Genomic DNA, 27,396 nt, shown 5'->3' with positions numbered 1-27,396 from the left:
TCGCCAAGATTTGGAACAAACTGCCTGGTTCTAATTTTTCTGATGAGTTGAACTCTGGAGCCTCTAAGGCATGATTGCACAGACTTATTAAGACTAGGGGCTACTCAGGTAAATCATGAACTGATGGCGGGCCGGCCGCCAGAAGTATAGGTAATTAAATTTTTTTGGTTTTATTCTGGAAAAGAATTCAATATTTTTCGAATGTACGAAAGTATTATTTTTGCTGTCGGCGGGCCACCAGTATTCGATCGGCGGGCCGCGGTCTGTGCATCCATGCTTTAAGGGTATAGTGAACAGGTGACTTTTGGATGGGCGTGTACCACCTTCGTCTTCATCTACACTTTCCATCAGGTGAGATGGAAGACAAATGCCTATTCCATTTTATTATTTTATTTTCTGCTTAAATACTTTTTTCTCTTTTTAATATATACAATATAATATAATAAGCGTCATGTGTTTGAAATGACACACACATGTATATATATATATATATATATATATATATATGAAGTATACAAGTCCGAGAATTCACCTTTCAGGAGAGACGTAAAACTAAATATTGGATATATCTTGAAAATTTTGTCAACATAACACTGTGAAAATAGAAGACACTTATTGTATCTATTTTAAGTATAACAGGAGTAAAGTTTTAATAACACATTCTTGTTTCTATTATGCCTTGTTTATTAGAGAGAGAAAAAGAAGATATCTATGTCTGTCTCCACTATTTTTAGCTAGAAATTTATGGAAAAAATTAACAACGTGTATTAGAACTCGTAGATTGCAAAAATTAAAAAAGAAAATAAAAATAATAAAAGCGATTATCATTTTATTCGATGGGTCAGGGTTATATGGTGTGATATATGTTTAAAGTTGTTAAATTGAATTTGTAACAAAAGTGACACTAATGCCATCATCGTCATCATCTAAAGATGTCCACTGATGAACATAGGCTTTCTCCATAGATTTTCAATGCGACTGGTTTGAAATGGCTTGCGTTCAGTGTATATCGATGACCTCAATGAGTTCATATGTCCACCTTGTGGGCAAATCATCTCGCTTGCCGGTGGGCTTCATTTTTCTGTTCGGCACACTACTTGATCTGCCAAATCCCACTTCAGTATGCCAATCTCTCTCTCTCTTTCTTCATGGATCTTCCCATTTCTAATTCGATCTCGTTAAATAAATGAGATCTGTATTTTTTTGTTTTAATTAATTTTTATAGCACTTATATATGTTTAGTACCATTGAAATATATTATACGTATCTATAATTCAATAATCTAAGTATATGTTAAAAGCTCTCACATTCCATATTAAAGAAACACATATATACACACATATATATTTTTACAAGAGGTCTCATATACATTCAATGGTAAAATCTACACTTAACGTAAACTACACATAACAATTCTTTATATATATATATATATATATATATATATATATATATATATATATATATATATATATATATATATATATATATATATATATATATATATGTTGTTGGCTTAATTGTTGCTTCAAGACGTTGAAGCCAATGACCTTTTCGCGCCAAAATAAATGTGTTAAATTTAAAAAGTATTAAGATAAACATATTACTTATTACATTACAAATAATATCTATAATACAGTGTTTCAGTTATCGAAAATGGCGGCTTAAACAAGCCTAAGATATATTTAAAGTTAAACATAAAAAATTGCTAAAGTACATAAAAGTAGACAAAATTTTACAAATTCAATAAATTTGACATAGTTCAAATTTTACTTTTGGAAGAATCCACCCTTGAGTATTTTAGTCGGAAAGTATATATCTGCCAATATATATAATGTATATTTACATATATCACAACAACTATATTTTATGTACGAATGTTTGCTTAAAGGCGCGAAGGTATAGCTCATTTACCTGCAAAAATCTATAATGCTTTTACACTTATTTCTAGTCATTTTGTATATATTTCAATAATTTCGAATGGCATATAGGAGTCAAAGTGACTGCATTTGATCACCTTTCCTATCATAATGATGGATGACAAACATTTTCTATTTAATACATCTTCCAAATTTAAAATCTTCGTGTATTCACTTTATTATTCAACAAGGTTATTCCTTATAAAATATATTACAATAGTGAATCCTTTTAAATTAAATGAGCATAACAAATATTTAAATACGAAATTGATTATTTATAATTACATATGCATATATGAAATATCTATATCTAACATTGAAAGCGTATCTGATGTCTATTGAATTATTAACACTAAAACAGTTACGTATCAAATATAATTTATACACAAGCAAAACCAGAGAAAATTCTATGTATGTTTATCAACGTTAAGATATATGATTGTATTTTTATTACTGGCAAGGGTAATTGTGACGAAACAATATTGCTTTCGCAGTATCACGACGCACGTGTGTTTGAGTTTGGGGAATTCCCCAGTTGCGGGAATCGCAAGATTGATCATAGTGGTGATCTTTGGTCGATACCAGTCTATATCCATGATGATGTGTTTGGAGTTGTGTGTGTAAATACCTATGGTTACTGAAAAGAAAACAGTAAGCACACGCATTTGAACAGATATAAAGTGAAGTTGGTAAATTACTCGGTGATATTCCGTTATTTAATCACTACAGCACGTTTAAATCGGCACCGGTTTATCCATGGTAATAAGTGTATAAAAATAATTTTGTAAATGGCGATGGTTGTCTGTGTATTTTTTTTTTAATGGCCCCCGCTATTGGGCGCCTCTCGTACCCCTATCTTAGGTGGGACAGGGTCTTTATTGGCAATTTAATTTTTTTTTCACATAATTTTTTATTTTCATTCTCTGCGTTCATTCTTCACATAATCTTTCATTCTATTCTTTTATGCCACAATTCTGCTCTCTCTCTCTCTGTCTGTGTATTTATACAGCGGATCTCGTTCTGTGACACTCGCGAAGCACCCGTCGACGCTCGTGCGGTGCACACTGCAGCCGCTGCGGTGGGCGTCATGCTGGACCACGCACACGAGGTATTACCGTACACGCAGCCTCCGCCAGGGATGTCTCCGCGAAACGAACCCCCAGCCGAGTCCGAGGGTTCCCAACCTGAATGAAAATATAGCTCAATTGTCGGTAATTTTTTTTTATAGCTTTTACACATATTCCCTATCACGATGACATGGTCACCATAAATTATGTCAAATTAATTAATATTTTATATTGAAATGGTATAGATCAGTGATTCCCAAAGTGGTCTACATCGACTTCTAGGGATCTATGTCTATATGGTCTATTACATTTAATTTATCTTTTTAATGTTTTTTATAATGGCTCCGTCAGTAGTCCTCTCATATATATTTTGCCGCTCCGACGTTGAAAATTTGTACACTATATGGTAAAATGTTGCCGATAACATAGGCCAGTGATTCCCAAAGTGGTCTATATCGACCCCTAGGGGTCTATAACAACTTGCAAGGGGTCTACGTCAACGAAAAAAAATTTGGGGGTCCATGAAGTGAAAATAGGGGTCCACGATAGTGGATCTCAACACATACACTGAAACAGAAAGAAACAGACTGAACATCATTAGCCGAGGAGATTTAACATTAACCCTTAAACCCAAAATTGACGCCAAATGTTGATAATTTATTATTAAAGCATCAGGTTCACTAAAAATATTGACTTATTGCTTATGTTATTTTATTTATAGTTTATTTTATGTTTATTTAATGTTACGTATATTTTACATAACAGATACAAAATTTTATTTTGAGTAGTTTTAATTTAAATTCAATTAATAAATGTATAAATAATATGTGTCTTTACTTTAAATTTTTAACACTAAACTTCACTACAGTTAGAAATTTACAGGAAATCAATATCAGGTAAGTAGGGGGTCTACCCGACACGGAAAAACATGGCAAGGGGTCTACGACACAAAAAAGTTTGGAGAACTCTGTTCTAGAAACTTCTACAATGCGACCGCAAGAAACTATTTTAGATATACTCGTAGATAGAAAAGAAATTTGATTAGACGGTCGAAACGAAGTCGTTTTTGTTTTTGAAATTGAAAATTTACAATTGTGTTTGAAATGGAAGCACTACAAACAAATACATCACCTATATCATCAATCAATTCTAGAAAAACTTAATAGTTCTGAAGACGGTCTATGTTGCCGGTGATGATATATGGATACGAGACGTGGTCAACAACATCGGAATTCAAGATCACAGCAGAAGACAATGGAGAAGGCTATGCTTGGAGTTTCACTGCGAGGTCAAATCATATATTTGCTCGTCTGAATTGGTACATGGTAGGCCCACCACTAAGTGGATTGACAACACAGTAAAGGTCGCGGTAAGGCGCTGTCAGCGCAACACTGGTTACCTCACATCACTAGCCGCTACAAAAAAAAATAACATCGCCTACATAAATACTATAATTACCACCAGCTAAGTAATTGTATGAAAACTTTAGTGTGTTTCGTGATCGCCAGCGAAATTCCCGAGTGAAATTGCCCCGGTATACGAGTACTATCTAAAATAAAAATCAAGAGTAATGTTTCCATGTTTGCCTGGAGTCGCCAGCGGCGCATCGAAAAGGGGAATCCAATAGAAATATTTTTTTAACCTCGGTATTATGGCAGCATCATCGTCAGCGGCGCATCGAAAATGGGGAATTCCACAGAAATTTATCTTTTCTTACGTCGTTATAAATACGGGCAAAGATGTACGGAAAACACATAATTCCGCACAAAGCCTTCGCTTTCTGTATTACGGAGCACTCGGCCCTTCTCGCCGCCCTTAAAGCGGAATTTAAATAATATCCGCTTCCCCGTATCAACGCCAAGACACACGCCTCACATCGAGCCCCGGCGGCCATGCACTACTCACCTACACATGACACGGCGGCCGCGTCCGCCTAACCCGCGTTCAAGCGAGGGCGGTCCGGAGAGGCCCGTGTCTCTCCCGACCGCCGAGTAGTCCTCGCTTCGTGCTACATACTCAACACCCCACTCACTACACTATACACCTACACGGTTATAGTTTTCCGCGTGTGGACGTCTTCGTCGTAACTGAGGTACGATCCCCGGCGTAAAATTTTCAGTCTGTGGACCTCTGTTTCCACGGGCTTAATTTCGATGAAGCTGTACAAAGCCTAGACCGGCTAGCAGCACAACATCAAATAGCAAATAGCAATAAAAACACACTTCTACGTCGGACTTTGTGTTGTTAATATCTCAGAAGAACTAGGATAAATAGCACAAATTTGTATCTGCACTAACTAAACGGTTAACTGGTAGAGAATATATACATTTAAAAAACTTTTAAGTTAAACGGTTTTTTGATAACCATATTCTGGCGGTTGTGGAAAAATATGTACCTAGTCCGCCATATTGGAACGGCGTCCATCTTTATTTTAAATTTTGACATAATCATCGTGTTTTACTAGTGTATCCCTTTCATTTGATACCCATATTGAGGGGGTTAAGGAAAAATATGAAATCCGTCATTTTGTATCGGCGGCCATCTTAGATTTATAATGTTATTGATTTTATTATATTGTATTGTCATCTAAATTAAATGAGTGTACCAAATTTCAGATCAATCTGACAACGGGAAGGTGCTTAAATTTCAATTTCTAATTTTGACTCAAATAAATTCCGTACGGGTCGAACTAAATAAATCCGTTTAATAATAATAGAGACATGAAGTGTTAAATAAATAAATAAATATTCACATCGCTCGAGAGTAATATATTCGATTGAACAAATACTAGATTTAATAACTGTCTGGTGTTTACTTAAAAAAAATTGAATGGATGAATTTCAAACGAAAATGCTTATTTTTTAACCTCACCTTATTCAATTTGGCAGCCGAATCGTCGATATTGCGAATTTTATTTCGATGCGAAGTCAATCCAGTGTTGCCTGTGTAAATAATGTATTGTTAGCAAATACTTTTTGGAGGATTCACTTTAATTTTTATTCTAATATATCTATCTAATATAGGGAGTTATACCATCTATAAGGGAGGATAGCAATGGACTTAAAAAAGATCAACTGAAAAAAAAGATTTTCAAGTCACCAAGCTTCATAGTTTCCGATAAAACGTAATAAGCTAGTCCATAGGTATGAAAACGAGTTTCTAGAAAATAATACACAAAGTTTTCATACCAGTATTTAGTGTGGAAGATGAAGACCAGCAGCAAGTTTTCTTGAGAAGCTTCTGGAAGGTTTCGTTGGATCGCAGCGCGTAGGAGCCATACACCAGTGGGTTCATGCAAGAGTTGGAGACGGCCATAGCGAATAGAAGATCTTGTAATTGAGGCGACACGCGGGACGCCGACTGTCTATCGACCATGTACCTTCAAATAAAATAAAAAATTTAAAATACAGAACAAGACCAATCAAGAGTTTTCTTAAACTAAGACAATGCATGGCATGCATTTTGCTCTCTATAATCGACTATGGCGATTTGTACTATCTTGATTTCAATGTAGATCTTCTAAGCAAAATGGACTACCTTCTGAATTTTCATTTCATTCATATATATTTATGTCTATGGCCAAATCTTTCACCACGCAGGCCGTTCGACTGTGGAATGATTTACCGCTGAATATAAGACGTGCTAACTCACTACCTATTTTCAAAAAAAAGGTTAAGAACCATTTACTAGACCTATAATTATCTATCTCTTAGTTAATTTCATTTTCTTCTTGCTTCTTTCTGAGGCAAGTGCGATCGAACCAATACTGATCGAAGTCAGTTAGATGTTTTTATTTATTATTGTATTATATTTATAATATGTATTAAACCTTTTTTATTAAAAGTATATATGTTATATACGTATGTATGTATGTTTATGTTCACTTGTTTGTGAATATGTATTTTTTGTACACGTAAACTACCGTTTGTAAGTACTTTTATCTTTTCCTACTATGGTTGTCTGTAAGAGATTGCCTTGTGTGATAAGACCGCCCATTGTACTTTTTTGTATATTATTGTAAAACTTATTAAATGTATCTTATCGTGTACAATAAAGAATATTAAATAAATATGTCTTCCTACTATTTTCAAGTAAAATGGCTACCTATCCGACAGAGTCGTTTCTTGCGTTCACTGACAACACATTTCTCTTTACTCTTTTCTATGTGTATTTGATGTATTTGAGCCCGTGGAAACAGAGGTCCACAGACTAAAAAATTTTTACGTTAGGGATCGTACCCTAGTTACAACGAAGACGTACACACGCGGAGAACTATACCCGTGTAGGTGTATAGTGCAGTGAATGGGGACTCATTTCTCCCTCTTCTACTTCTCCTTATCATGTCAATTCCAGTTCTTAGCTAGTACAGAAAAATTCTACTCTCCTCGAGCATTCGTCTTTTCGGAACAATGTCCCTCCCTTTGGTAATAAAAAATGAAAGATGAAAAAATTAATTTAAAAAAGGAATCTCTGTTCCCACACAAAAATAGGAGTAGGGGGGGAGAAGAAGAGGTACCCAATAGGGGGGCTAATATAAAAAATGACCCTCTCATTGTACCAAATTTACTTACTCCTTCGCAATACAACCTATTCTCTGGAACGCACTCTCCCTCGATATTAGGATGAACAGGAATCGTTGCGCATTCAAAGCGAAGGTTTCTAAAGCTCTTACTTAACAAACTGGCGCAGTCAAACTGACAATTTGATTTCATTATTTATTATATTTATTTAAATAGTGTACTTAGATATTTCAATAAACGTATTATATCATATTTATATATCAATATAGCTTTTTTTATTAATTCTAATTTGTATCGCTGGTGTTTTTTTTTACAGTATTTATCTTTCGCTTTAACTAAACGCAGACAGTTGGGAGAGGGTTGCCGCTATTTATGGAACTTTCTTCTCCCAGCTGCGAGGCACGACAGCGTTTTATAAATTTTTTTTTTACACAATTTTCACTTACGGGTAAATACAGCTAAAATTTATACATATTAACAATACAATTTGGAATACACAATTATATATTAGTTGCTACATTATTTTATTTAAGTCGCTGCCCAAGCGCTACAGACCGTTAAATGCCTTGAGATTTAGGACAATGTGCCGGGCCAACTCATCAAAAGATTCTGCTGTAGATTTTTTCTTGAGAAGGTCCGGTAAGCTGAACGGAGGTATATTAAGGTTTTCACATAAGGTCACGTGGTTATGTCTTTTGGATGCGAATCGGGAGCATTGTCTGAGTAAGTAATAAAAAGTTTGTACTGTGAAGTCGTCACATGGGCAAGTCTCATTTTAAAACGGTGCAGGTACTGCTTGCAGTACCCGTGCCCGCTTAGTAGTTGTGTCAGATGGATGGAGTTTTCGCAGTTTGTTTATGTCGGAGAGTTTCGAAAGGAGTCCTATGATATGTCGATATCAATATAGCTATAAATTAAAATTTAAAAAAGGAAACAGGGTACTAGTAACAGATTAACATTTATTTTACGTAACAATAATTATATATCAATTTAAATAATAATTAGTATGTACGTGTAATATTGTTATTTAATGTATTCAGGCGTTATTTTGTAGAAGTCCATCCTAAGTAAGAAAAGGACCAATATTTAACCACTTCCGCACATGCAGTGGTAGTCGTGCAACAAAGTGTACCGCCCGCCAGCCCGCTGATGAATGCGCAAGTGGCTAAATATTGGTCCTTTTCCTACTTCTAATACAATTCCCATTTAGAACCGTTCAATCCAAATTCAAATTCAAAATATTTTTATTCGAATGGGTATGTATATGCGCTTTTGAATCTTCAATTATTTTAATATTATAGGCAGAAAATTACCATCGTCTTATAGCCGGTCGGTGTATTACACAAGAAAAAAATTTACTTAAAAACTAACTTTGAGTTACTAGAAGATAAACACCCTGAGCTTTGTGAACAGAACTGAAAAAAGAAGTCGTATGCAAATAACTATTTAAATTCGCTTCGGAGCTTTCAGAAGCTCGGGTTAGATAAACTTGTGCATAAAGCCTTCGTATGCGAGCAGTTGGATCATTCCACTCTCGTTTCCGAAGTAACACTTACTCAAGTAACATTGTTAAACGAGTATTGTTGAACTAGAAACTATTCTCTGTGAAGTTAATATATCTTTTTATAAAGCACATTATTCTATTTATCTACTTTTTACGTTACTTGTTTTCCATTTTCCATGTACAGCTATTTTGTTATTTCAATTGTTTTAATTTAGTTTTTTTTGTTCCTACGTTTTCTGCTTGGCTGATTTAAACAAAAAATGTTGCGCACGTCTGTTATTCACGTATTTATTAAACTTCCTAAGTCTAGTTTTGTGAAACTTATCGATAATTCTGTAAAAGTACGAAAGTAAATGACATAGCCAACGGATTGGCAAGTTGAAATAACAGCGTAAGAAAAGGACCAATATTTAGCCACTTCCACACATGCAGTGGCAGTCATGCAATAAAGTGCACCGCCCGCCAGCCCGCTGATAAATGCACATGCAGTAAACAATGCGAATAACACAACTACCACCGTTAAATCACTCAACACGTGTTTCATCCCTCCACGGGGCACCTTTTCTTAGGATGGACTTCCGCAAGGTAACGCCTGATTCCATGAAAAAACAGCGGTCAGGCTGTATGGCACACGGGACAGATGACCGTTCAGCATATGACGTTCACAGGTGGAGAGACCTTATTAACGTCACAGGAAGAGGCACATGGCATCTAACCGGTCTTACATACAACAGTATTTCTTTTGTTTATAATACTGGTTTTATATTTATTTAACGGGAGCCCACAAGAAATTAAAATTAAAATATTATTTATTCGAATAGGCCATTACAAGAACTTCACAATCAACATAAAATGTCGGCATTGTTGTTCCTATAGCTATAAGCTAGACAGGTTTGTTGAAAAAAGACGGCAAGAAACTCAACATTTGATCTTTATATATAGTTTTATAAAGAGTACGCGATATTAATTAGCTTCCTGAAACATCGACAACATTAAATTCTACGCATTAACATCTGTATAGTATTCTGGAATATCATAATATACTTTTTTTTTAAATTATGTCGATTTTCAGTGGCAGATCTGAAATTGACTGTTGAATTTTATTGTACATACGTTTACTTTGTGCCATAAATGATTTGTTTAATTTTTGTAGACCAAAACTAGGAACATACAGTTTTAATAGGCTAAATAAATAAAAAAAAGCAATACTTATATATTGTTATTGTGCGTCCAAGAGACTTTATACTACCGAAATGGCGCTGATGATGGAACCAAAATATTATTTTTTATCATTAAAGAATTTGTGGTAGAGTTTAACAGGTTAGGTAGGCAATGTTAGAGACAACACCTAACGAGCTGGAGCACAAAAATTAAAACGCTCGGATGAAAGATAGACATAGTTTATTTTAAAAGTCTTGCCTACAACTTCAGACACAACAACGCCGTAATAAATTATTTCTCATGCGAATGAAATAATTTTTACATAAAACTTTCATTACTACATTGATTTAAAATTAATATAAGATAGTATTTAATTCAACATTCCATCAAGCACTAAAGATTTAATATAAATTCACAAACAACAATACATATTTCACTTGATGCCGTCCGCCATTTTTATATTTCAAAATATCTTTTAGCGTGAGATGCGGTTTTGACAGCCGCCTACAAATCACACGCCGCGCGTCCTTAGTTTTTGCGCATGCGTAGACCGATAGATTGACAGATAAGCGAAAGCATTTTGACAACTGTGATTATTTCGCTACAAATTAATATTTACCACATAGCCATGACGGCGTAAGGCAGCCAGCACAACGCGAATACGGTGACGATGATGACGGTCATTCGTAGAGTGCGACGGCGGGCCCGCTCCAACAGCCGGTGATCTGACCTGCGCAGACGCACGCCCGTCGCAGTCTCGCCTCTCTCCGCGAAGTTATCTGACGGGACGCCTTCATACAATTGCAACAAAGAAAGGTCTACGAACTAGATACACATAATCATCACCTTTTTAGTAAACAACGATCATCATTAGATCTTCTATAAAAAGATTATAAAAACAATATACTTTTTTATTATTATATAGCCTTAATTCACAGACATGGTTTGTATAATAAAAATCCATCTCCAAGCGGTCTTATAAGAAATCAGCGAAGGAGACTTATGCCCAGCAGTGAACAGATGGTTATTATAATGATGTAAAACAAATTTAATCTTGATTTATTTTGTTTGTGTAGTACATTTGAATGTATCATTTAATTATTTCGATATTTAGGAGAAAAAGAACTTTGTCAGCTGTAACAAAGTTAAAATTTATTAGAATTGAATAAATATTAATTTTAAATGATAGATATAAACTCCTGTGCTGTTCTAATAATTATTGTTATCCGTCTTTACGCGTTTTTTTTTTAAATATCTAAGTTTTAATTGTCTAACTTAAAAATGACTTAATTTTTATTTATCTATCGCTATTTAATTAGGTCAATTGGCTTCTGGTAGTACAAAGTATACAGGGAATGACAGTCAACAATTACTAATTTTAATATGTAGTTTCTGGTTTTTCAAATTTTGAAACGCTTTAGATAGGTTTCACCATGAATAAATTGACAGCAAACATCTTTATTTAATCTAATAATCAACCACTCTCTATATATCGTCAAATGGGCTCTATCGTGGTAGAGAAATCTGACAAGATATACAAAAGAATATTAAAAAAATAACTATCAAATATAAAAACAAGGATAAGAAAGAAGTTACCATCCAGCTCATTGCTGCAGCGACGGATCCTCCAGAAGATGCACACGTAGCAGACAGAGATGATGAGCAGGGGCACGAAGTACATCGCGCAGAGACAGCTTACGTTATACGCTATCTCTTGACTGACACTCTTGAACGCGTCGAACGAAACGCACTGCTCGAAACCCGGCACTTGAGGATGTTGCATCACACGAAACACCACGCTCTGTACCACAAATATTTTATTTAAATTCATCTTATTCTTTCATTGTTGATTACACTGAATAACAACCCAAAAATATCTTGTTTGATGATTACATTTTCTAAAGCAGTTTTTCATGCTGATTACAAATCTGAAAACCGTTTTTCTCTATCACGTCAGGTTTTTAAAATATTAACATAAACATACATTTTTTAATCCCTCCAAGGCAAGTTTGAAGCTGAAAGACGTACTTTAAGGCATATGCCTCCCTGAAATATCACCAAGATGATCGGCCTTGCGATGCAACCAGTGATTTTGGAAAAGACAGCCTCCATACCCCAAGTCTACTGGCAAGAGATTACCCCTCAAAAACGTTTCGGCTCCAACAGCCATAGGTGCGCTGATCTTTATATGTTTAATTAATTTAAAAAGAATAAATATGAAAATAAAATATCAACTGTTGTGAAAGTAATTATTATGTTACTGTCTGTCAGTTTTGTGATTTGAGTTAAAAAAAGTATCATTGAATTTCGATTCAGGTATCGCACATGTACTATATACTTACATTTATATTATTAACATATTAAATTATATTTAAATCTAAATAATGTACCGGCTTACTCACGAAACATTTCAAGTAAACAAGCCGAAATTTTGAATCTAAATGATCGACGTTATGCTGATAGCTGAATTTGAATTTGTGCAGCTTCATCCAAATTCAGGTGACGGAAACTGAGGTTCGGAAGCTAAAACTCCGATCGTGTTCCGGTAACATTTATGACGTTTGCACAAAGTGGGACAATACTCGTGTAGGTGTATAGTGTTGTGAATGTTTTTTTATATGTGGCCCCTGTTATTGGAGACCGATCTCTCCTTCCACCCCTATTTAGATCGTAACAGGGATTTTTATTTTCCATTTTAATTATTTTTTCATATTCCCGTTTTTATTTCCATATTCTTCTTTCATACGTCATATTGTCTACCTTTCCAAACGGTTAGAAATAATAAGACACGCGAGTATTTGAACTATATTTAACGAGCAGGTCAATGTTTCCTTCTCAAAAACAAAAGAATCTGTGTTTGGTTCTAATCGGTGTAACATAACTCTCGAAGATGCCCCGTGGAGGGGTGAAACTCGTGTTGAGTGATTTAAAGGTGGCAGTTATTGGTTATTGCACGACTACCACTGCATGTGCGGAAGTGGCTAAATGTTGGTCCTTTTCTTATCTACCTTTCCGTTGTTTCATTCTACATTTCCATCTATCTTTCTCTTCTATTCAATTCCGTTCATCAATCCTCAATCAATGCTGTTTGATTTATTTTACAAGTAATTATCGATTTTTATTAAAATTTTGTTCATTTTAATTTACATTTATTGCCTGTTCACTTTTTATTCTCCTTTATTGCCTGATTTGCCACCACCCAGGAACTAAGGAAGAGGAGGCGACTGTGAACTCCTCGATCCTTGTACCTATCCGGCATTCTATTTCGATAAGGAGCACTCCAAATGCGAGGCATTCTGCTACCAAGTGGATCACGGTCTGGTCAACGCCCGGTTCACAAAAGCACTAGGGATCCTTCTTGAGAATAAACCTTTGGAGGTACTCAGAGAATCTTCCGTACCCCGTGAAGAGCTGGACCTAGATCGCGTCCACCTCCATGCTGTGGAGTGTTGTGACTGTTGGGTAGTGTAGCTTTGCGAAGCGATGGTTACTAGGCGGTCAGAAGCGAGTGATGGTCGACCTGTACATTGGTTTATACGTTCCCAAATTTTGACATTTATGTATTTAGATTTGGCCTCGTTCTGAATTAACGCAACGTGAGTAGGATTCCAACCAGGCGTTGCATGCTGGCAGCTTATGAATATTTAAACAACTAGAAAAATTGACTTAATGTCACTGGAATATTATGATTTAATTTAGGCTGTATCTAATAAAGTTATTTGTTTAAATCTGTATTGCTATACTTAAAAGATGTTGTTGTGGAGTTTCTTACGGCTTCTATTCCACATCTATAACACCTTTTGAAGAAGAGTAGAGTCAAAAATAAAATAGATATATACGTAAAATAAGTTAAAAACCAATAAGTGTTTTGTTAAGAGTTTTAATGTTAAATAAATGTATTTTATCTTTATCTTTGACTGGAATCATTTAGGAATCCGTTGCCTTGCAGTGAACTTCTGTCGACTGTGAATGAAATAATTATAAATCTTATATGTATGTAATATTATCTATTCAACCAATTTGTTTTTGTTTTTCAATCAACAAACTTCATGTCGACGCATAGCTAGGGCTACGAGTATCCCTAAAACATACTATGACATGATCACAACAACTCTGACAAGAGTCCATGTGCAAAACTAAATAGAAACAATTTGTAATCAAAATAAAAATATTCGTTACCCGAATGGGCTATTAACGACATTTTTAAATAGTAAATCAAAATAAAATGTAGACATTGTTATATCTACAGGAAGCTACCAGCTTAGAAGGCAGTTCTGTTCAGTAGAACTGAGAAACTCAATAGTTGCTCTTTACAAATATACAAATATAGCTTTATAAACAGCGCGGAACAGTAACTAGCTTCTTGAATGAGGTACAACATTTAATTCCACGCATTAATATCATAGTATTTTTACAAAGAGAATAAAATCAAAGCAAAGAAATAAAAATAAAACGAACTAAATGTACACCTGTAGTATTCTAGTGGGAAGAATGAAAGGTTTAGGAAAAAATAAATGACATTGACAAGGAAAATACATATGTATATGTAAATATATATACATGTATATGTATATATATATGTTGTTTTTCAAAAACAAAATATGTATAAAAAATAAAAACCGAAAATTTTGCTTTTATTTTATATTTTATATTTTTATATTGCACACGTGTATGTATATATATATAAACATACACGTGTGCAATAAGCGTAATGTCTTAACTATAAAAAGCAATTGTTTAAATACAAAAATAAAAGGTATACTTTTTTAATAATTTATGAAATGTTATAAAAATATTTATGTGAATATGTGACGACGTACCTTTGACTTCATTATTGTAATGAAGAAAGTTTATCTGAAGTTGCAAGAGCGTCAGGTCGAACCGTCAACGGCTAACTATGAAGATAATATTGCTTATTATATAACTTCTAGTAATCTCAATATAAATTGTTGCGCTGAGAAAAGCCAGTTAGAAATCCGCTTAGTTGTTTTTTTCTTTTTTTCCCCTTTTTATTTGGGATCGGAAATTTGTTGAGGTTTAATAATTTTTTCGTTTGTTCTTTTTATTAATAATCTCTTTTATCTTTTTCCATTCTTTATCATTTATACTTTACATTTTTTTCGTTTTAATTTATTCCATTTTTCCATCACATTCTCAGACATTATAACATAAGTCTATTTTGTTTTCTCACTAGATATTTCAAATAATTTTTACTACATATATCACAGTTTTACAGCTTAATTATGGTGTGGTTTTATTATTTAAATGTTTTTTAACTTTTTGTTTTATTTCTTATTTTGATAATTTACTCGTATTTACATTTTAACAGAACGTTTTTAGGCCTGTCTTTTGTTTCTAGCTATAGCTTCTTTGATGATCTGTAGCGAAATAATCACAGTTGTCAAAATGCTTTCGCTTATCTGTCAATCCATCGGTCTACGCGTGCGCAAAATGTAAGGACGCGCGGCGTATGATTTGTAGGTGGCTGTCAAAACCGCGTCTCACGCCGAAAAATATTATGAAATATAAAAATGGCGGACGGCGTCAAGTGACATATGTGTTGTTGTTTGTGAATTTGTATTAAATCTTTAATGCTTGATGGAATATTGAATTAAATACTATCTTATATTAAATTTGAATCAATGTTTAATATGTACAAATGAGTGGTGAAAGTTTTACGTAAATATTATTTTATTCGCATGACAAATAATTTATTACGGCGTTGGTGTATCTGAAGTTGTAGGCAGATGAGTTTTGAAATAAACTGTGTGTATCTTTCATCCAATCAGTTTTAATTTTTGTGCTCCAGTTCGCTAGGTATTGTCTCTAACATCGCCTACCTAACCTGTTAAATTCAGAAACTTTTAATCCTGTCAAACTGTTAAACTCAAACCTAACCTGTCAAACTGTTAAACTCAAACAATAGATCCTTGTGCAGACGCTAAGGAAGGATATTCTTCCTTTTGTGTCTATAATAATGGCGACGATGTTTACTTCCTCTATCGTTCTACCTGACCGTCATTAGGTTGACTGTTGGTTACTTTCGTACATGGCATATACTGTAAATTTTGAACAGGGCCAGTTTTTTTTTCGTTTAATAGCCTCTTTTTTGAGGGTATCTTGTTCCATCTGCTTTATGTGATACCGGGACATTACGATTTCGGGTTAAAAAAAGTTCTCTCAATTTTGTAGTTTTTTCCTTTCATCACAATTTTTTTTTACATTTCTCGCATCATTTCCATTTTCTATTATTCATGTCTTTCTAAGTTTCTTTCATCTAGTTTTACTTAATTTATTTAACAAATCAACGTAAGCATGTGTAGATACATAACTTTATTATTTTATTTGTAAATATTTAGATTTATTATAACTTTCGCACAATTTGACTTTTTCAAGAATACGGATTATTTCTGTTAGATGATTTTCCTTTGATGCTTTACATAGGATTTAGTAAAATAAGTAGACAAAGACCTGAATTGACGCGCAAATATAGATATTAAAGGATCAGAATAAGAATGTAAGTCTGTCGTGTGTAGAATAAATAAACCTTAATATATCCTTTTTATAAAGTCAGAATAGTTTGACAAAAGGAACATAATTAAAAATAATTCAATCAAAAAAAATTACAGTTATTTAAACCTTATATGTTTGTGTGCAGTTCCTTCGTTAGATTATAGCTATCTAATATTTGCGGACCTACAGGTTTTTTTTTCGTTTTCCCCTACTATGGTAAAGCAAGGAGTATTTTATTTATTTAATATTCTTTATTGTACACGTTAAGATACTATAGTATATAAGTATATAGTTAAGATACTATTATATAACTATATATATACTATATTTATATAAATAATAATTTTTCTATTATTATCATTATTGTCATGCTTATCTTTTATCCTTGATATCTTTTAATAATTTCTCTTTTTTCCCTTCATTATATCTTGCATTCCTTTTCTTACTTCATCTTTCGTACATCACCTTGTCTACAGGATGCTACATTTACATTTCCATTAATTTTTGTTTATTTTTACTTTTATTTGCCTTAGTTCAATATTAATATTATTTTGTTTATCTATTTTTATTCGACTTTCAAAAATATCACTCTTCTTTTTTAATTTAATTTAAATTATTTCAATTATTTTTTGGCTCTTATAGATTCTGGCAACTTTTCTTATTGCTCAGAGTGATGGTTCGATTATACGTGTGCCAGAAATGAGAGACCACATACGTGCCATACGTCACCACTGGCAACGCATATTTGTGGACTTTCGTTTTGTTGTATAGATAAATTGTTTTGTATTTCTACTGTTATATGATATATCTGAGAATTCCGATGTATCTATTTTAAGTAGTAATAATGTTGTAGTTACACAACTGGAGCGTTAAAAAGAGTTTTTTTTAGATAAAACACTAAGATTATAATGTCTTAATCATCGCATAACATACGTCGTATAGATTCACAAGATATCATATACTTTTCTGTTCTTAGTTATAAATCTAAAATCAAAATATATTATTAAATAAATCTCGTAGCCCAAATGAGTTTTTATATATCGAAAAAAAAAAACAGCAACTTTTTAAATATTTAATGGATTCAGGCGTTACATTGCGGAAGTCCATCCTAAATAAGAAAGGACCAATATCTAGCCACCTCCGCACATGCAGTGGTTGTCGTGCATGAAAGTGCACCGCCCGCCAGCCCGCTCGTAAATGCGCATGCGACAGACAATGCCAACTACACAACCGCCACCGTAAATTCACTCAACACGTGTTTCACCCCTCCACGGGGCATCTTCAGGAGTTGTTACACAGATTAGTGCTTGACTCGGTGTTTAGACCACTGCATGTGCGGAGGTGGCTAGATATTGGTCCTTTCTTATTTAGCAACTGTTTAGTTTTTGGACGTTTATTCTCAACAAATTTGCATTCAGTGCCGGTGATAGATAACTATTTCAAAAAATTGACAGAAAAAAATTTAGTATGTATAAAAAAGTGAGTAAAGAAAAAAAGTGAGTATGTATAGATTCACAAGATATCTTATACTTTTCTTTTGTTAGTTATAAATCTAAATTCAAAGTATATTATTAAAAAAATCTCGTATCACTAATGACTTTTTACGTATCGAAATATGTGAAACTTTGTTTGTAGAATCATATAGAGTTGATATTACAATGTGTACATGAAATGTTAAATTTATTTTAAAAAAAACAGCGACTGTTTAGTTTTTTGGACGTTTATTCTCAACATATTTCCATTCAGTGCCGGTGATGGATTACTGTTTCAAATAATTGACAGAAAAAAGTGAGTATGTATAGATTCACAAGATATCTTATACTTTTCTTTTCTTAATTATAAATCTAAAATCAAAGTATATTATTAAATAAATCTCATATCACTAATGAGTTTTTATATATCGAAATATGAGAAACTTTGTAGTATTATATATAGAGTTGATATTACAATGTGTACATGAAATGTTAAATTTAATTAAAAAAACAGCAACTGTTTAGTTTTTTGGACGTTTATTCTGAACTAATTTGCATTCAGTGCCGGTGATAGAATACTATTTCAGATAATTGCCAGTAAAAAAGTAAAGTGAGTGTGAATGCCTTGTCGTTTCAGTCTATAGACGCGCACTGCCTATGTCTTAGGCGTCGTTGCCCTGTCATAATAAAATAGCGTAACACGGGTTACGTCGTTTTATCATGCATATGATCTTTAATTTTTGTTATATTTATAATATAAAACACGGAAACCTTTTTTTATGTTATAAAGCTAACAAAATGACGTAATTCAAAAATTTCAACGCCTTTTTTGGTAGAGCTACGACAAACCATTGCAAGCCATGGTTACTGCGTTCTGTCGTATCATCTATTTTCTACTTACTCAAAGGAGATGACTTTTTGAAAATCTTGTTGTTCGGGAATCAGGTTCTGACTCTAAAAATGTGGAGTGAAGAGAGCCGATTTGGCGATTTATTTGATTACAAATGTGTATTTCACTCGAGGTGTTTTGCAAGTAAATTTAATTAAAAACTTATTAAACACTAAATATACTTTATTCTAATTTTTCCATCTTTCATAACCAACTTATATATATATATATATATATATATATATATATATATATATATATATATATAATATTAAAAATGTGATTAGGTTATTTAAATGAATGACTAATAATTTTAATTATATATTTCATTGTAAGTAGTAGTATATTAATATCTAAGTAAAAGTTTCAATTTCCGAACGTAAATCCGAACGAAAGTATAAAACAGCGATGTCAATAAGTCTGTACTTTTAGTTTCTTCAAGAAAAAAAAAATATTCATCAAATGTCATTAGGTTCAATATATAACCCTGTAAATTTTCAATATAATCCATTCATAGAATAATTAATAAATAAAATATATTGTAATTTAGAATCTGAACACTTTAAACGCATTTTTCTTAACTTTACTTTTGATTTGAGTCATTTCGTGAAATGATTTCATGAAAGATCTATGAGAGGGTATACCATAATCTCCATGCTTAAAAGATAGGTTGGCGATCGCAGTTTTGTATCATGGTACGCAAAGGCCGCTTTTGTCCGTTGAATTAACACGTTCACTGCGGCTTGAGGTCGATTCAGCCTCATGGTAGACTTTGCACTGGTGCGGCGCGTAAAACTCGTGTTTTCTCTCTAGCGCGGCGGCTGTTTACACTCAACCGTATGAGGTATGACAAAGACAAATATAGCTTTCTTTATGTTTGCGAAGCATTGACTCAGTATTGTAAAAAAATATTGATGAACATGAGGCAGAAAAGTCCTCAACCGCACTACTAGGAAGTTCAGCTTGAGGCTGATTCGACCTCAGCCGCACCAGCTGAAAGTTCTTCAAAATTGGGCCCGCAGTGAACGTGTTAAAAGAGGTATACATGAAATAAAGCAATAATTAAAATTACCTGTGGTAAGCTGCAAGCAAACGCCATTGCCCATGCCCAGTACAGCATATGCTGGCTTCGTTTGCGCGCCACTCGTAGTTTCAACGGATACAGTACCGCAAAAAACCTGCGAACAATAATCTCGGTTGCAAGAAATATAAAAGAAATGAACATCGTCCCTTTGATGAACAAAGAGGTATTTTTACCTTTCTTTCTTATTATCTTTCTAGATTACTACTCAAAGGTTATAGGAAACTTTATCAAATGTAATAATACAAGGAATAGGACATATATTGTAAATTATGGCTAAGATATTATGCTATGTGATGAAGATAAAATGTCTAATAGGATTCAGGCGTTACCTTGAAGTACATCCTAACTAAGACAGGGACTAATATATAGCTACTTCCGCTATGCAGCAGTAGTCGTGCAATGAAGTGCACCGCACACCATCCTGCTGATAAGTGCGCGTGCAGTAAACAATGCGAAATGCAACTACCACTGCTAATTCACTCTACACGTGTTTCACCCCTCCACGGGGCATCCTCAGGAGATGTTACACCGATCGATGCCAAACACTGGAAGTAGCTATATATAAGTACCTTTCTTAGTGATAATAAAATAAGAAATGAAACAATTGTAAAATATTAAATAGATATTGTTGTAAAGTAGTGGTACAAAAGGTCTTGACGATGGCCACGATCACAAGGCAGTAGACGCGGCGTGTAGGTACCCCACTAAGTGGACTGTAGACATAATTAAACTCGAGTGAAGTCATCAGACGGAGGCAGTGCAAGACCTGTCATCATCACGATCTTTGGACAGTCTAATGCCTTGCATCCATTGGCTGAAAATTAAGAAGTAGTCAAGACAGAATGATAAAGAAAAAGAGGCGATGTATAAAATATAAAAGAATGAATAGGAATGAGAGATAACGTGCGTGAAAGAACGAATAAGAAATATTGAGATGGATATAAGAAGATTGAGCAACCAAAAAAAAACGTAAAAACCAAAATTTTCCCTGTGTACACAAGAAAGGGGAATGTACAATAGGCCCTTAAATATGAGGGCGATAAAAAAGTAAAATAAATGCATGTAAATATTCGTAATTTCAGTAACATGTCCACTACTGTTTATAGGATTCTTTGCACTCTGTGTTTGGCACTAATCGATGTGATGTGGCTCCTGAAGATGCTCCGTGGAGGGGTGAAACATGTGTCGAGTGATTTAACGGTGGCAGTTGTGTAATTCGCATTGTTTGCCGCATACGCATTTATCAACGGGCTGGCGGGCGGTTCACTTTGTTGCACGACTGCCACTGCATGTGCGGAAGTGGCTAAATATTGGTACTTTTCTCATAGGATTCTCTTATACATTCCCGCTATATTTTCCGCTTCCAACCGTTTCTCGTATATATTACGGAGGCCTCTCCAGCAGGCTTGATTGAAGTGATAATGGCGATAGTGATGAATGCTACCTCAAGTTAAATAAATTTAAGTAACGAATTTAATTTGATAATTGTACATAAAAATTTTCAAACAAAAGATGTGTAGTCCGCTGAGTTCAATGTTATCTGTGTTACAGATGTCGGGATCTAAAAGCTGAAAATGTATAATTCTTTTTCAGAATCATACGTTACATGTACTAGGATTTTATGATATTTTTAGTCAGGTTTTTGTGAGACTTCAATTTAATTTTGAAATACAGTGTCTACAGTTCGAAAGGGTAAAGGTTGCCTTTTTTATTTGATTATTTCTTCTTTTTTTTCTGCCAAACTTGTCCCCCTATCATTTTGAAGACAGGAAAAATTTTTACGTTAATTTTAGCACGTCTTTTATTTATTTTTATATCCTTATCACATCATATAATTTCTTAGTGGCATCTACATTTCCTTTACCATTGAAGAATATCTAACGAGATATTATTCAATATGGTTAAACTATGATGTTCACAGGCTGTGTTCAACTTTTTCGAATAAAATCCTCAAACAAACTCCTATATACAAATAGAGAAAATAAATAAACCGTTGCAACTCGTCTGCAGTCATATATATATATACAAACAAAAATATAGCACCCGGAGACACTTAGACATACACGGAAACCATTACTTACGGAATAACTAATGAATGTTTATATGAATTAGTTTCAGTTTTATTACGATTAGTATAGAGTTTATTTTGTATATAATTATAGTTGTATCGTATGCAATAAATATATAATTATTAATATTTATATATATATATAGTTACCTGTCTAAAGATATACAGACGAGTACGTTTGAAGACAGGTATAGTCCGAAAGCACGTACCACCAGCAGCGCCTTGCATAGAACGTTGCCTACCAACCACTCGTTTGTGTACTTCCAGCCGATCTGTGGAATGACATTACACGTTAATTATACTGACGGACAATTAGCCAACATACAATCATTATAATGACGGACAATTGGCCAACAGACAATCATTATACTGACAGACAATTGACCAACAGACAATTATTATACTGACGGACAATTGGCCAACAGACACTCATTATAATGACGGACAATTGGCCAACAGACAATCTTTATACTGACAGACAATTGACCAACAGACTATAATTATACTGACGGACAATTGGCCAACAGACAATCATTATAATGACGGACAATTGGCCAACAGACAATCATTATACTGACAGACTATTAGGCGACAGACATTTGACCGATTGGCAGTAAAAATTTTAAAATAGTGATATATAAGGGGGACCAGAAAGTAATGTCGCTTTCTTAAGTTAAATTCACACGACTACATTTTTAACAATTTTTTATTTCTAATCAAAAATATATACAGTTTCGTTATCAAGAACCTTTTTGCCATCTAGTATACAAATCATTGCCGGAACGGTAACATATCAATCGGTTTTTCTGTAAAATATGTCGACGAAAACTACATTACTTTCCGGTCCCCCTAATATTTTTATATTCATTTAGGAGGATTAAAACCTTCTCTTTTTGAGGTTATGGCCACGAACAATTGACAAACGGACATAAGACTGATATATTATTTTGAAGAGATTTTATAAACATTTTTTCAAATAATATTGTTTATAATGCATTTCCATATAACTATTAATTATTAAAATACCACTAAGTAATACAAATACAAGATACTAGCTGCGTGGTGCCTGTTCCATTAAGTTAGCGAACGCCTCCACAAACCTCCCTTGTGGGATTTCGTTAAGTACTTACCTGACCTTTAGACGAAAGGAATATTCCTATCAATGTTTATTGAGGAAATAAATATATTTGAACATTGTACAAAATGGTATATTTATACTAGAATGTATTTAAGATGTAGGTGTACCCGTTTATGCGTTTCTGTTTTATGCGTCTAATTAAAAATGTGAACATAAAGGCAGTTCTGATATATTAAACATAAATTGATATAAAAAGAAAAAAATTGTTTTTTTTAAAAACCTTTCCGGAGATATATTTATTTACGACATTTTCACGGCGATTGGATGTATAATTTTTAAAGCTATCAAGAGACAGACAGACACTTAAATTTATTCTATGTGAACAAATGTTACCGCTCCGGAGACGAAAAAGCATTGAAAAGCTCCCTAGATTATATTTGTCCAAATTGATCGCAACCTAGTAAGCTCTCAGTGTTTTCCCGGATTAATCCTTTGTTTAGCATGACATTAGATATTTAAACTAAATGCGATATAGATAGTAAAAAAATACAAATGAATAATAAATTGTTAAACAAATAATAACAATGATAAACGTAAAATTCTAAAACTCTGGATGGAAGGCGTAGTATGTGAGGCGATGTATGGAAATATTTAATGGAATCAGGCGTTACCTTGCGGAAGTCAATCCTGAGTAAGAAAAGGACCAATATTTAGCCATTTCCGCACATGCAGTGGTAGTCGTGCAATAAAGTGCACCGCCCGCCTCAACACAGAGTCACACACACATACTCTGTGTTTGGGACTAATCGGTGTAACATAACTCCTGAAGATGCCCCGTGGAGTGGTGAAACACGTGTTGAGTGATTTGACGGTGGCAGTTGTGTAATTCGCATTGTTTGCCGTATACGCATTTATCAGGCTGGCGGGCGGTGCACTTGGTGTTTGAGTAGCACCAGCTTGGTGTTTGAGTGGCGCGCGATATGCACGCCACACGTGTTTGTGAGCATTGGCAATCCTATATAATTAATGCACAAAATGTGAATCATATCATATATAACACCACTACTACACTCACCAACTGCATCTACAAACTATAGGCGTAACGCTTTCTGCATATGCGCAGTAAAAGCTTATATTGTTTTACTGTTACACTTGGATATTGATATATTTATCACCAGCGCACGTCATATAAGAAATACACTAAGTAGGGAATATTTTGGTGATGATGGGAGATAGGTAACTGGTGCGACAATATAGCACGTCTAGGCATGGTTCATTCGTTTTGTTGTTTTTTTTATCTGTTTTTTGGAAGGTTTAACATCAATCAATATAAACGCAAATGATACCATATAAGTGGAAGCTTGTAATTAACAATTGTCACAAACAATTGTCGTATATTAAAATTTGTTATTAGTCTTTAAGCTTTCTGTAAAATAAAATAAACAAATAAATAATTACTTCATTTTAAAATAAGTTATTGTTTTCTATCTTCAACTGAATATTTTGTAGCATCAGGAGCTATAGAACCTTATTTCCGATCATCCTGTATATATTAAAACAACCCAAAATCACTCGAATAAGTTCTTGAGTATTTTAAACAATGAATCTGATGGATTTCGGTAAAGTAATACTGTATATATAGATATATATAGATATACGCATGCCATACAATAGATGGCGTGACTTGCGATATGAAGTTGAGAGCACAGAATTTAGCAGAACGACGCTAGAAAAGGAATAAATACAACACGTAAACAAAAGTAATAAAAGTACATGAGCTTTATTGTAACGGAATAAGGTTGATATTTACATACTAACTTCGATGCACATATGTCGTATAGATATCTAGATATTTCTCTCTTATCTGTACACATTTTCAGATGATTAATAGATTATGTACCTTTTATGTTTGAGGGTAGAAGTGAATTTTGTACAGCAGACAGTGGATTTACAAAACGGATGACAAATTTCAAAGTTAGAGAATGTCGCCTACGCAAAAAAACAGATGGAGAACGATTTACGGGGCCGCTCGTTGTCGGGATATGAAGTAGCGTTATCAAAATAAGCAGCCTTTTTTTAAACAGTTTGCAAAAGAATTCGTAAAAGTAATAAATAGACGGATTTACATCGAGTTGGAATAATAATAAATCACCTTGAGTTTATTTTCCCTTTATTTGGCATCGAAGTAAATCATAAAATTAATTTACTTTACCTGAGAAATGTTTTATATATAATCTATATCTGGATATATATACCAAATCATTTCCATACAAATGCATAAAATTGTAGTATCTCTTTGTAGTATTAGAATAACCGCTTTTCACTACATGCATATAAATATATATACGGTACATACAAACGTCGATTCAGCTTATCTCTGAAATGGCTGGAGCTATTTTGACGGGACCTTTACTGAAAGGTAGCTGACATAATAAGAAGTAATTTAGGCTTTACCGTCAGGCCAACGTTTAGGCTTTTATTATAGAAAATTTGTAATAATATAATTAAAGTCACAAAAATCACGTGCGAGCCACGCAAAGCGATGGGGGGGGAGCATCTAATATATATATATATATATATATATATATATATATATATATATATATATTGGAATCAGGCGTTATTTTGCGGAAGTCCATCCTAAGTAAGAAAAGGACCAATATTTAGCAACTTCCGCACATGCAGTGGTAGTTTTGCAACAAAGTGCACCGCCCGCCAGCCCGCTGATAAATGCGCATGCGGCAAACAATGCGAATTAAACAACCACCACCGTTAAAACACTCTACACGTGTTTCACCCCTCCACGGGGCATCTTCAGAAGTTGTTACACCGATTAGTGCCAAACACAGTGATATATATATATACATATATATGTATATCAGCCATTGGACGCCCACTGCAAGGTATTTGCTTCCCCCAACGCCATGATGACTGGTCCGCCCACATCCAGTAAGTTTACCGTCTGTGCATCTAATGAGTGTCTACCAACGCCTTTTCTACTGGCTCATGGTCAAGAACTTTTCGGCCTCAGTGACCATCGGTTGCGTGTGCTCCGCCTATTGCCAGTTCAGACGAGCAATTCTTGGAGCTACGTCCTTAACCCTTTCCTTACGGCAGTCCGTTCCGCCGAATTGACGCTACTGAACTGGGCATGTGCGCCGCGAAATGCGCACATTGTAGGGCGGTAAGCTGATGTTCGAATTTTCTTATTTGTGTTACATAATTAAAGATTTTTCTGGTATATTAATTAAAAATAGAAGTTAGGATAATTGTTAGTAATTTATTTGGCTGTGATAAATCTTAAAACAGGATTCTACCATAAGCCCACATTAGAAGGTGGATGCCGTCTAACTCCGGCGCTGGTAACGAAAGGGTTAATCTTGGTGCTACTGCGAATCTACTAACTTCTAATTCGATCTCAGAACAAAACTTCGAGCAAAGCTCTCTCCATTGCTTTATAAGTGACCTGGATCCTTTTTGTGAGATCACACACGATAGCATCTAATCCCTACTAATTACTCTGATCCCTCCTTCCATTTTAAAAACTCATCGCGATAGAGCTGTCGCATTAACAATGAAAAAAATATTTTTTATGATATTTTCCAGTGCTCCGTTTCCACTTTTTGATCTAAATATTAAAGGTATAAGCGTGGGCGATTTTATACGACTGCGTAAAGTCTGATTCTAGAGATAGAGAGTGAGAGAGAGAGAGAGATTGAACTAACAGAATGAGACTTTCATAGCGACCGCCATGTTATATTAACAAAGCGTTTTGTATCGTATTGTAACTTTCATAGTATTGCAGGATTAAAATATTTCAAGCTATATTGGTGTAGGCGCTTAGAGAGGTTTGCAACGATTTTTGGTCTGACCTAAATGTAGATTTTCCAAAGCCAAAAAGGCTTTGGGATTACTTTGCTTTACAGGATTTTGCGAAACAATCATGTAGTAGTTCTGTTAGTAAATCAACTATAATACTACTACTAAGACACTGTAATTAGAAATCTTTATTTTAATTTTATCGATATAAAATATTGAATAAAATATGGCTTCTTATAAAGTACACACCACCGGTAATTTTGTTTTACAAGAGAAGAGAAGGTTTCACCTTTAATTTTAAT

At 34.0% G+C, this 27,396-nt stretch overlaps 1 protein-coding gene across 1 annotated transcript in view; it reads right to left on the bottom strand.

Moving 5' to 3' along the window:
• Positions 1-5,156: 5,156 nt before the first annotated feature.
• Positions 5,157-27,396, bottom strand: part of LOC137923458 (adipokinetic hormone/corazonin-related peptide receptor variant I-like) — a 38,116-nt gene continuing 15,876 nt past the window's right edge. Inside the window, exons 2-8 of the mRNA XM_068766717.1 lie at positions 22,348-22,469; positions 20,118-20,223; positions 11,768-11,972; positions 10,791-10,950; positions 6,175-6,365; positions 5,858-5,928; positions 5,157-5,165 (exon numbers count right to left, since the gene is read on the bottom strand). Coding sequence (XP_068622818.1) covers positions 5,157-5,165; positions 5,858-5,928; positions 6,175-6,365; positions 10,791-10,950; positions 11,768-11,972; positions 20,118-20,223; positions 22,348-22,469 — 864 coding nt within the window. The remainder of the gene's footprint in view (positions 5,166-5,857; positions 5,929-6,174; positions 6,366-10,790; positions 10,951-11,767; positions 11,973-20,117; positions 20,224-22,347; positions 22,470-27,396) is intronic.

The sequence above is a fragment of the Battus philenor genome, unplaced genomic scaffold (assembly GCF_028537555.1).
Source record: "Battus philenor isolate CCGP_79_NKW_IND1 unplaced genomic scaffold, ilBatPhil1.0.hap1 SCAF_21, whole genome shotgun sequence".
NCBI classification, from domain to species: domain Eukaryota; kingdom Metazoa; phylum Arthropoda; class Insecta; order Lepidoptera; family Papilionidae; genus Battus; species Battus philenor.
This window is presented reverse-complemented; position numbering and strand designations above follow the sequence as displayed.